At 40.8% G+C, this 12,774-nt stretch overlaps 1 protein-coding gene across 1 annotated transcript in view; it reads left to right on the top strand.

Moving 5' to 3' along the window:
* Positions 1 to 12,588, top strand: part of Sec6 (Exocyst complex component Sec6) — a 40,341-nt gene extending 27,753 nt beyond the window's left edge. The window contains exons 13-16 of the mRNA XM_067125824.1: positions 708 to 877; positions 9,711 to 9,840; positions 10,743 to 10,894; positions 12,094 to 12,588. Of these exons, the coding sequence (XP_066981925.1) occupies positions 708 to 877; positions 9,711 to 9,840; positions 10,743 to 10,894; positions 12,094 to 12,274 (633 nt within the window). The 3' untranslated portion in view covers positions 12,275 to 12,588. The remainder of the gene's footprint in view (positions 1 to 707; positions 878 to 9,710; positions 9,841 to 10,742; positions 10,895 to 12,093) is intronic.
* Positions 12,589 to 12,774: the final 186 nt, after the last annotated feature.

The raw sequence follows: 12,774 nt of genomic DNA, 5'->3' as shown, positions 1-12,774 counted from the left end.
CTTTATACTGTAGTTTTGCATTGGCACTGTTATTCTTTCAAGTATTTTTGTCTATTTAATGTTTATATAGTTTTACCTCCATTATATCTAGTGATTTCCAATTTGTGTTTGTGGTCAGTACATGCAATTTGCCTTCGATATACTTGATGTATTTTGGAATGAATCTCAGTTGAACTGATTAATAAAGAACAGTTTATATGTGTATTGTGGTGAGGAATGTTTGAAATGACTCTGACATTTTATGATGTTAGACATATGCTACAGTTGAATCATGCCAGATGTAGGGGAAAACTTAACATTCTGCAGAACTAGGAACATTTCTGTTAGCATTACAATATTAAATATTCTTATGCATTTCTTATACATTATCACAATGAAGGCAGTAATTCATCCATACATCTTTATACACTACCAGTTTTCCAGGAGACTTATGTCGTGTGTTCTACTATACAGTATATATCTTCATTTATTCTTGTAACCATAATTTACAGAAAATTTGATATTTACGCTGCTAATTTGTTCCTTTATAAAAAAGATTGGAATTTACGGATATTTTTAGTCAGTCTTAATTAATTTGGGATTCCACAATACAGTATTAATTTTCCAACCAAATTTTGTTTAATAACCATGTTCTCTCAAGAGTTGCAGAACATTCATTGATGTTGTTAAAGGATATCTTCCAGCTTTTTATGTATAATCTTTTTCAGAGGTTACGAGATTTGATGTGCGACTATTTACTGGAAGAAGCCTTGGTTGACTTGCAAGAACAGTTTACAGCACTGCTGACTCCTCGATGGCTGAACAATACAGAACCCATGGACACCATTTGCCTCACGCTCTCTGACTACTTCACTGATTATTCCCACCTTCACCAGAAGTAAGTTGGCATTATATATAATGCACCTTAGTATGACCACTGAGTCATAATTTCTAGACTTTCATAGTGCTTACCTGAAGTATCTGTCCCAAAAAGAGGTGAAAATTGGAGTAAGCCAAGTGAAAAAAGTTGGACAGCTAGGTGGGGAAACTAAAAGGTGACAGAAGAAAAGTAAAATACTATAGGATGAATTACTTTTCTCTCAAACTTTCACCATTATAGGTGAATTAGTAATTTTATACATGAACTTACCTGTTGTTTACATATAGCTGTAATTCTCGATCTCGACAGAAAATTCAAAACTGGCGGTCTCGCTAATATATGGTCAGGTGATACGACTACCCCCGCCCTCTACCGGGTACCTGGATCCATTTCCATCAACAACTAATCATATTTTCTCTGTCGGGGCGGGCGACTAGTCGCCTGCTCCTCTTCAGAAATTCATCGGTGCTTTTTCGTTTCTTCTTTGGTGAAGTACCCACTTTTGTTGACGGTTCTGGCTTGTTTTTGGCTTTGGTTGAGATTTTTCTAGTTATGTCTGATTCAGGATCTCAAATTAGATATTGGGGGTTGTAAAACTCAGATGTCTCGGTCTAACATAGACCCTCACTCTTCTTGCTCTAACTGTAGAGGGAAATTGTGCACGAATCTGGATAGATGTGATGAATGTTCGTCTTTGTCTGTGCTTGATTGGCAAAAGTTGGCTAAATATCAGGCAAAATTAAGTAAAGATAGGGCACGTAAGGCTTCGCCAGAAGTTCCTCCCAGAGTAGGAGTAGTATTGCCTCTTGTTCTGTTCCTGTTACCCTCCTGTTCCTATTCCTGCCCTGGAACCTGTTGTTTCCGAACCCACTACTACGTGTCAGACCTTCGGGCAGAATTTGATGGTAAGATTTTTGGCTCTTTTCTGCGATAGAGAAGATTGGCCAGGATGTGAGTGCGATGTCTAGACATCGAAGTGTTGCGAGTGATAGTGTTGTGGAGGAGGTGACTGTTCGTCCCCTCGTTCTCCTAGGTCGAGGCCTCTGTCCGGCTCCCAGGGCTCAGGAGAAGACATGCCGAAAGCCAAGGGAGGCGAGTGGGGTCTGCTCACGAGCAGTTGCTCCTCTAACAGTCCTGTTGCGTCCCAGGCTGTTGCAGCTCGCTATAGTAAAAGCGATGCGGAAGTGTCTTCTTGTGCTTCTGTTTCGTCGAGGAGGAGTTGGAAGCAGTCAGAGTCTAGTAGGTCGCTGAAGAGACGCAGAGCTTCCTCTCCAAGTCAAGTTCCTATCAAGAAACTTTCGGCACGTTCTCCTCTGCCGTCTTGTAGCTTTTGGGATAGCCCAGAGATCTCTTCTTCTTCAGGCAGTCCGGATGTACGTTCACGGATCGTGAAGCAGCGCCGGATCCTCCTGTTAGCATGCAAGTAGCGGCTTCCTTCCCGTTGGATCCCAAGTCGGCTTTTATGCCTCCGGTTCCTGGCCCTTTCGCAAGAGGACAAATTGGACAAGATTTTGAGACTTTTCGAAGGTTTTAAAGCTCCAGCACTTCAGGTTCCTTCTGCAACTGAGGCTCGGTCTCTGCTCGCCACGCACCTGGCGCCGCTTCCGCCGCGACGCCTGGCTCCGCTTCCGCCGCGTGCCTGGCTCCGCTCGAGATTCGCTCCTGGCGCCACTTCCGCCCGCACCGGCCGCACTCACGACGCTATTTTGGCGCTTGGCGCTCCCGCGCACAATGTTTGGCGCTTCTAGCGCCACCGTGGTTTTTGGCGCCTCTTTGGCTCGGATCTTCTAAGGCTCCTGACTCCTCTCAAGCTCATGTTTCTGGATACGCTTGACGCTGGTCGGGCTCTTGGCGCCGGTGACGTTCAGCGATACTCAAGAGGATAACGCAAGTTTGGCCCCGGAGACGTTTCTATCCGCGGTGCTCCAACTGCTTCAGAGATTCTCTCCCCAGTTTCCGATGTTTCGAAGTAGATGATGTTCCGTCTGCTCCTACGTCCAACTTTAAGCATCTCTTACAACTTTTTGAAGAACTTTTCAAGAAGACTTTGCTCCAGCTTCCCTTCGTCTCCGACTCACGCAGTTTGCCAAGGATTTTAAACCTCCTTCCTCTAGATTTCTGAAGCTGGTCCTGTCTGTTTCTCTGAAAAGAGCTCTCAAGGCAAGAAGGATGGTTGAGCAAGAAAAGATCTCAGGGTAAAACATCTTTCTGTTTTCCCCCTCTCAACTGTCTTTTAAGTCTCGTTCGTGGTATGAGACTGGGGAAGTCTTTTCCTTGGGAGACTCTGCCTCCTCTCAAGGGGATTTCTCCAGCCTTGTGGATTCTGCCCGTCGCTCAGCTTTTTCTTCGTCCAAAGTCGGCTTCGTCTTGGAAATTGACCTTCTGGTGAAGAGTTCCTATAGGATCTTGGAGATCTTTTCTTTTATTGACTGGTCTATAGGAGCCTTGAGCAGGATAGTGAAAGTCTGTGATCTTCCCCCAAGACTGCTACAGATCTTGATGCTATTTTGGCCTGCCTGGACAAGGCCATCACGGATGAACGTCAGAAATTGCCTCAGTGACTGCTACCGGCATTTTGAAGAAGAGAGCACATTGGATTTCGTTTGTCGCGAGAGGAGTCTCCAGGAACCAGAAATCTGCTCTTCTTTTGCTCCTTTGCTTAAGGAATCCCTTTTCCCGCCACGTTAGTTAGGGAAATTTCGGAGGCTCTCTCACGGAAGTCTACTCAAGACCTACTGGCTCATTCTTCGAAAAAGACCCAGGTTTTCGACTACTCCAGTAGTACCCAAGCCTTCTTTCCCTGTATCCTCTAGGCCTTCTCGGGTACTCCTTCTCGGCCCTTTTCCCGTGCTAGGGGAAGAGGAAAATTCTTCTCATCCCCAGAAAGCTAGGGGTACCAACCGATGAGTTCAAGGTCCTTCATGCAACGGTCGGAGCCAGACTAAAGTCGTTCTGGCAAGTTTGGGAGGCCAAGGGAGCAGAACCCTGGGTGATCAACGTTCTGAGAGAAGGCTACACCATTCCCTTCTCAGAGAGTCCTCCTTTAAAGTCTTCGCCAGTAGACTTCAACGTATCATCCAGGGACTCAGAGAAACTTGTGGTGTTGGAGGAGGAAGTTACTTCCCTCCTTCAAAAGGGAGCCATAGAAGCAGTCCTCGAACCTTCATCTCCGGGGTTCTACAACCGTCTGTTTCTGGTTCCAAAATCGTCAGGAGGATGGAGACCAGTCCTCGACGTAAGCGCCCCTGAACAAATTTGTGCTTCAAACACCATTCAAGATGGAAACCACACAGTCGGTTATCAATTCCCTGAAGGAAGGAGACTGATGGTGTCCCTCGATCTCCAGGACGCATACTTTCATGTACCTATCCATCCGAGATCAAGGAAATTCCTACGGTTTGTGTTCAGAGGCAGGGCTTTTCAATTCAGGGCTCTTTGCTTCGGCCTATCAACAGCCCCACAAGTTTTCACAAGGACGATGGCTCCAATTGCGAAATGGCTTCACTTAGAGGGAATTCACATTTCCCTTTACTCGACGACTGGCTGATCCGGTCTCCGTCAAAAGGCCAATGCATGAAGGACCTACAAAGGACCCTTTCTCTTACCGACGAATTGGGTCTCATAGTAAATCTTCCAAAGTCACAACTCTCTCCATCTCAAGACTTGACTTATTTGGGAGTTCGGATGAACTCAGTTCTTTTTTCAGGTTTTTCCGACGTCACAAAGGATCGAGAAATGCCTGCTGAAAGTGAGATACCTGATGGCAGCCAAGACTTGTTCTGCCAAGGAATGGATGAGCCTTTTAGGCACCCTCTCATCGCTAGAGATGTTCGTCAGTCTGGGGAGGCTACACATGAGACCTCTTCAGTTCTTCCTACAGCAGATCTGGAACAGGAAGAAAGACACGGATTCGTTTGTTTTTCCTCTATCCACTCAAGTAAAGCAAGACCTGTCATGGTGGAACGACAGGAGCAAACTAGATCGAGGTTTGTCACTGAGACAGAGGAACCCAGACCTGATGTTGTTCTCCGACGCTTCAGACGAGGGTTGGGGAGCAACATTGGGGGATCTTCAAGTGTCAGGCAATTGGTCTTCATCCCAACGGGACTGGCACATAAATGCGAAAGAGTTGAAGGCAATTCATCTAGCCTTGGAACATTTCGTGCTTCTGGTGGAAAACAAAAAGATAGTAGTGCACTCGGACAACTCCACAGCTCTGGCGTACGTGAAGAAACAAGGAGGCACTCACTCCTTCTCTCTGTTCGAGATCGCAAAAGACCTGCTTTTGTGGGCGGCAACCAAGAACATAGAGCTAGTAACTCGCTTCATCCCGGGAGCTCTCAACGAAGAGCGGATATCCTCAGCAGGTCACCCAGGTCATTCCGACGAATGGACCCTCCACCAGAAAGTCTGCCAAGGCCTGTGGAAGGTTTGGGGAACTCCCATGTTAGACCTGTTCGCAACGAGGAAAACCGCAGACTACCTCTCTTTTGCTCTCCTGTTCCAGACCCAGAAGCATTAGCGGTGGATGCCATGCTCCTGGACTGGTCGGGTCTCTTCCTTTATGCATTCCCTCCCTTCAGGATGCTGGGAGAAGTCCTGAAAAGTTTCGAGCACACAAAGGTGTGTCAATGATCCTTATAGCTCCATGGTGGCCAGGAAGATCATGGTTTCCAGAGCTACTGGAGAAAGTAGTGGATTGGCCAAGGAGGTTGCCATTCAGACCAGACCTTCTGTGCCAGTTGCACAGCAGAAAGTTCCACAGGAACCCGTCAGATCTAAATCTGACAGGGTTCAGACTCTCGAGCGACTCTACAGGAGGAGAGGCTCTCTAGAAGAGTGGCGCAGGCAATGGCTAGATCAACCAGGCCCTCGTCACAAAGGTCTATCAAGCGAAGTGGAAGCGCTTCAGGGAGTGGTGCTCCGAGTCTGGAGTGTCTTCCACTTCTACGACTCTAAGCCAGGTTGCGGATTTTCTTTTGTTTCTGCACAAGGAGAAGAAATTGGCTGTCAGCACGATTAAGGGTATAGGAGTATGCTGGCGGCAATTTTCAGGAATAGAGGTATAGACCTTTCCTCAGACAAAGATATTGCAGAACTCCTTAAATCCTTTGCTACCACTAAAGGCAAATCTCTTCGTGTACCGCATTGGAATTTGGATGTGGTGCTAAAGTGGCTTACCTCCAAATCTTTTGAGCCTTTGAGTTCCTGCTCCGTTAGGAATCTAACTAAGAAAACTCTCTTTCTCTTGGCACTGGCCTCGGCAAAGAGAGTAAGTGAGATTCATGCTCTGGACAAAAGAGTTGGTTTTTGTGCGGATAAGGCTGTAGTTTCCTTCACCTTGGTTTTCCTAGCTAAGAACGAAAACCCTAGTAATCCATGGCCAAGGGAATTTCCCATTCCTAGCCTATCCTCCTTGAGTGGAAGAGAAACGGAGAGACTTCTCTGTCCGGTCAGAGCTTTGAAATTCTATCTGGACAGGACCAGAAATGTAAGAGGAACTCATGATTTTTATGGTGCTCAACTAAGAACCCCAAGAACCCTCTATCTAAAAATGGGATTGCTTTCCTTTTGAAAGAACTGATTCAGGAGGCACACAAGGAATTAAGAGATGTGGATTTCCCCTTAGTTAAAGTGAGGCCTCATGAAATTAGGGCTATTGCGACTTCTTTAGCCTTCAAGAAGAACATGGCTTTAAAGGACATTCTAAGTTCAACTTATTGGAGATGTTCGTCTGTTTTTGCCTCGCATTATCTGAGACAGATCCAAACCACATATGAAGACTGCAGTACGTTGGGCCCCTTTATTGCGTCTGACACGGTGATGGGCAAGGAAACCAGAGGCTCTAGATCCTCTCCTTAGTTTCCTTGGGTGCAGAAGTTTTCTTTTGGTCGACTACTAGAGCCTAAGAGGTTAGATGGCCTAGTAGGTCTAATTTTTAATAGGTTGGTGTGAGTTTTTATGGTTGGGTGATATGATGGTGGATGCTTTGAGTACTGCGCCTGAGCAGGGGCATTATATGCTTTGGTTGATTGTGTCGAAGACGGCTGGGCCAACAGACCTTTCTCCATATAGCAACCTGCGCCTGAGCTACTAGGGCCCTGCAGTTGCACTAAGGATAGCAGGTTACAGAGGCAGTAACCGAGAAAACAGCTTCCTTAGCAGGTAAGGATCCAAAGTTAAGACGTTTTTCTTAGCCTGATGATCTCAGGTTTTTTTTTCCATTTAACACTTACAGCTGTCCATGCCCACCGCCTCAATGTGGCAATCAGCTATATGTAAACAACAGGTAAGTTCATGTATAAAAATGACATTTTTATAATAAAATAAGATTTTATATCATACTTACCTGTTGTTTACATATAAAACATTCCCACCCGCCTCCCGCCAAGGGACAAGGGGACATAGAAAATATGATTAGTTGTTGATGGAAATGGATCCAGGTACCCCGGTAGAGGGCGGGGTAGTCGATCACCTGACCATATATTAGCGAGACCGCCAGTTTTGAATTTTCTGTCGAGATCGAGAATTACAGCTATATGTAAACAACAGGTAAGTATGATATAAAATCTTATTTTATTATAAAAATGTCATTTTGGTGAGAGTCAAAGGCTAGAGATGAGTAGATACTTTATTACTGACACTAAAGACAGTGCAGCTGGGGCCAAAGAAATGCTCTCTAGAACCTTTAGCATTGTGCAAAGCACACTGCAAGTGGTACCCTCTATAGAGGAGTGTATCTTTGACTGCAAGTGGTACCCTCTATAGAGGAGTGTATCTTTGAACTGTAGTTGATTTTGGATTGATAGAAACTAGGAATGACTAAAAGTTCATTTTAATTTGAAAAGTATGTTTTCTTTAATTATGCTTGATGTAGGGGTAAACTTAACATTCTGCAGAACAGGGGAACATTTCCACTAACATTATAGTGAAAGTTACAGTGGGATTGTTTTCAGAATTCTGTCCATTGCCCATACAAAGACAGAAATGTTCTCATATCCTAATGTATTTATGTACCTAAGTACCTGGATATATTTCCTGTTAATGTACTCAGCCCCTAGAGGTGAGAATTTTGGTTCAGTGATCAAATAAGGGATTTTGACAAAGGAAAAATCTATTTCTGGGGGAAGACCTGTGTCACCCAGTGAAATGGTTCCATTTAGCACATTTCTAGGTATAAGAATTGCTACATATACCAGAGAAAAAGCTATCTAGAATGCCTGGGTTACCACCCCTGGATCGAACACCTATAATCGGTGTCAGTATACACTAGGGGTGAGCATACACCACTATCACAGGCCTTCGTCCAACAGATTTCTCTATTCTCAAAGTCCAAATAATAATAACTGGCACTGCTGTGTGATTATTTAGGAGGAAAAAATTTAGTAAACCCATATTTTTGGAATTTGCATTGATGTTTAGAAAGTTAACTTGTATGAAGCTCTACAAATCTGAAGTATAAGCCATTATAAAGAATGAACCTCGATTATGAAGGTGGTATCTATGGTTGAGAATGATCATGCTTCAAACTTGTGTTAACTTGACCTTCCTTTAATTTTCACCTTTCCGTAGCTTCAAACTTATGTTAACTTGACCTTTCTTTAATTTTCACCTTTCATATTCCTGGAATACATTGTGGGCCAGCATTAGTAATCCTAGCACTTCCTGTTGATATTGAGGAGGAAATGATGTAAAGCACTTAAGAATTTTGGTGCTCCAAGGCAAAAAGTAGATGGGTTAGAATCCCTAGAAAGCAGTTCTTCACACTTACAATAATACATAAATTAAGATATATTTTGTGTGAATTTTAGGTTACTTATTACATAAATAAACTGCAAGGTTTGATTTATAAATACTGTATAATTACTTTAGCTATAATAGTTATCATCATGATTTTATAACCATCGTCAGTGTTTTTAAGTAAGCTTTTTCCTCAATACAATTAGATGTGACAGGGACACCTTACTGAAATCTTACAGGATAAATGACTTTGCTCTTAAGTTCATTAGAAGTTTGGCATTATGGCGACAGCTAAGAGATTAGTAGGCGTTTCTGTATTTGTTAACTAAAACTAGTTGATGTAGATATCTTCATAAAACTAAAACTAGTTGCTGTAGATATCTTCATAAAACTTGGAAAACATCAATATGTCAGCCCTTGTTTGTCTGGGAAAAAATCTTTGGGAAAACATGAATGTTTAGGAAAAATATCTCCGGGGAATGTGAATGAGTATGCTTGTCTGTGTTTGATCGACAATACAGTATGTACAGTACTGCAATTGATACTAAGTTATTTCATAACTGGGAAGTTAAATTACCATTCTTGTTGTGAATTAGGGCACACAAGTTTCTCCCCTTTTTCATTGGATTACCTGCAGTAATTTTGGCATGTTTTATTAGCTGGCTTAGAATGTCTCCCTTTCTGTTTCTCATACAAAGTTAATTGTTTCAAAGACCAACGAGCTTAATGGTATTATTGCCAGTGAAATCAGGAATGGTAATACCATACTTGTAAGGTCATTTTGTCCCCCTGTTACCATGTATCTTTCATTTAATATCATCCCTTTGTCCGACTTCCCAAAAGATCTCTAGCATTTTATATCTTTTTATCTTCATTGTCTCTCACAAGGTTCCATTTTTTCAGTGTCACTCACTTTCATTCATTATGAATGCTCTTCTAGGGAATAACTAATTTGCATTACAATGCTGGCTGTGCCAATGTGATTTTCTGTTGGTGAGCTACAATGGCAATGTTGCAAGGCAAGATGTATGAGTCATATTTTGCTAGTTTATTAAAGACTGGTCTTTCTTCTTCTGAGTGATACACCAAAAGTCAAATGTTGATTTTTCAGGAACTTTGATCATGTAGTACAGCTCTCACTGAATACTGTAGCTGTGCGATACACAACAGCAATTCTTCAGAAAAGACTCAACCTCAAAACCCAGGAAGATAGGAAAATGGTTGCTGAGCGGATAATTGATGTAAGTTGAATTCTGTTTGTTTTATTCTAGTATTTACGGTTAACTTGGAACCCTATAAATAACATAACCTGTTTAGATTTATTTATATAAAAATACTGACCTGTTTGTAGTTCTATTTACCTTAGAAGTGAATTGGTTCCTCATTATGAAAGGCACTTTATCCTCATTTGTTTCATGGGATTAGTCTTGGGACTTTTTTTATAGACATACTAAAAATCTAAAACTTTTGTCATTCATAGGTTTATCTTTGAAAGTTGGTACAATAAATACATTTAAAATGTATAAATGCCTGAAATACATTTAAAATGTATAAATGCCTGTGGTTCATGTAAAATCTTTGGGCCTGTTGTGGGTAGCTTTGTATTCACTGCATGCTTTCACAGTGTCCTTTACACCTAAAGCTGCTATGTTCCATTTAACTTTCGTTTGTTCTTTTCTTACCCAATTGTTCAACTTTTGGAATTTTGTCTTTTTCTAGTGTTTACCTCTCACAATAGTGTGCATATTTAATGCCAGCCTTGAGTCTAGTAATGTGACTTATTGGTTAACTAAACCCTCTTGTAGTAATACTCTTGATCAGTGCCACAGGTGCTGAATGCAGCCAGCAATTGTTTGGAATGTTACAAATGTTTTGTAAAGATGGAAATATTTGTGATTTTTAGTACATGTCAAGGAATATATTTCCTTAATAAATTTTAATTCCTTTTTATCACCATACTACATGAGTACAGGAGTTAAACATTTACTTGTTTCATAGCCTGGAAGTATTCAGTCATCTTAGTGTTAAGGGGAAATCTTTGCATAGCAAATTCCACGTAAATGATACTGCATCTATATTCTTTAAATAAGGCATACTAAGCAAAATTACTGTATGCACTATTAATTCAGTGTTTATGTTACAGGAGACAGCAAAACTTTCTAATGTATTTGAACAAGTTGCACCAGACCTTGTAAAGTTTGATTCACCTTGTGAGGTCATGAAAGGATTAGCTGAAGTAATCAAGGTTTCGGATGTTGAATTCTTAGGTCTGGAGCTCCACAGGTTATTGCGCAGGTGAGATATTTATGCCATCAGTTATCTATGATAAGCCAGGAATTTGCTGTTTTTCATTCAATTGCAAATTCTTTAATTAATTATCATCAGAGAATTAATAAATTTTCACTATACATAACTTCCACTTCTGAAGCAACTTCAGAAGTGCAACATTGCAGTTTGAACTGGGAGAAAAATTATATTATACAGTATTGCATGACAAGATGCATTTAGCTAGAGATGGAACTCAAAATAAATACAAGAAAAATAGTTGTAATAAGTACAGAATATGCATGTGATGAAAAGCATTAGAGTAAGGCTGAATTTTTCAGATACATAGAACAGTTATCCATTGCGGCAGACTGATTACGCAAAATTATTTGGGATGAATCTTACTGCTGTTTAAGATAGCTTATGTCCCTGTGCCAATAGGCAAGGAGATATAAACTATCTTTAACATTAGGTAAGTATCCAAATTATAAATGAATAAAAGTGCCAGTGAAACTCTAACCAAAAAATTTTTTCAGTATGAACTTATAAGAATCAGATGTTAGGATAAAGAGCATGGTCACTTTAAGGTGAGATTTTGAACAAAAGTGGCTGAAGTGTGTTGGGAAGATCATGTTACAAATGAAGAGGTGTACAGTATTGTTCATTGACTGGAAACCATTCTGGAATCTGAAAGAATTTCAATGGTTTGAACATACAATACGGAGGGGAGTGCGGAGCAGCTCTAGTTAGCTTACAGTAGTAGTCAATATACATTACTAGTAACAAGGAATAGACCAGTAAGAAGACCAAGGAAGACAATAAAAAGCTGGACCAGAAGAGAATTTAGGCAGAAAATGTGCAAAACAGAAGTCAAGAAAGTGCTTGGTAAATGCCTAGCTCTTTAAGGGAAAATCCACAATGAAAGTATAAAATAATGCACAGTTCTCTGTGTGAAAATCTACCTTTAGGGCATTAAATAATGATGATGTTTCAGCATTTAGGATGACCTCAGATCTTTAGTAATTATAATTGTCATTCTTATAACAGTCCACAATTTTTGTTCAGTTTCAGATTACATACTTCATTTTATGAATTTATTTTAATAGTATTTCATAAAAGTGATGGAAATTACAAAGTCCAGTATGAAAAATACTTGTTTTTGATGACTATATCAGTTCATATTGAGTAAATTTTTTTTTTTGTAAATTAAAGCTTTGGTCATCTTACAGGTACCCTGACATGACAAGTGACCACTTAACTGCACTACTGCTGTTGAGGGGGGACTTGGGCCGACTGGATGTGCGGCAGCGAGTGGCAGAAATTATGGAAGAAATGAGAACCCAAAGAACTGGACCCTCCCATAAAAGCATTTTTTCTCACATACATATATCAACATCATTGTTTACCTAAAATTAACATTTTAATTAAGCTTTGCTTCGAGTTTCATAATACTGATAAAATTAGTAGAATATATTGTAATAAATTGCATTCACAGGAGAGACATTTTGTAAATGTTACACGAATAACTAGGACATTTAACCACTTCTGTTATGAATTCATTTCAAAGAAAATTAAGTTAATCCATTCCTAATATGCTGAACTAAGAACTGTATTTTGGCTTATAAGATAAGCTTCTTTTTCAAGTTTAACTTGTGGGCTGTAAGCAGCTGGTTTCAATGACGGTCAAAAAATTGAATTAAACACTGGCAAATACAGTATCTACACAGGTTATGATTATTATTTTTATGGAACTTTAATGTAAACTGTTGGCTACTGGTAAATATTCTTTACCTTCAACTGAAACATACTGAATCAAACATGGTTTTTGTTGCTGCATAGGAATTCACTAAGATCTACCTTGAAGCTAGAAAACATTATCAGGTACTTCCTGTAAAAATACTATCATTCTT

The sequence above is a fragment of the Macrobrachium rosenbergii genome, chromosome 23, assembly GCF_040412425.1.
Source record: "Macrobrachium rosenbergii isolate ZJJX-2024 chromosome 23, ASM4041242v1, whole genome shotgun sequence".
NCBI lineage: Eukaryota > Metazoa > Arthropoda > Malacostraca > Decapoda > Palaemonidae > Macrobrachium > Macrobrachium rosenbergii.
Note: the sequence above shows the minus strand (reverse complement) of the source record. Positions and strands in the feature narration are given on the sequence as shown.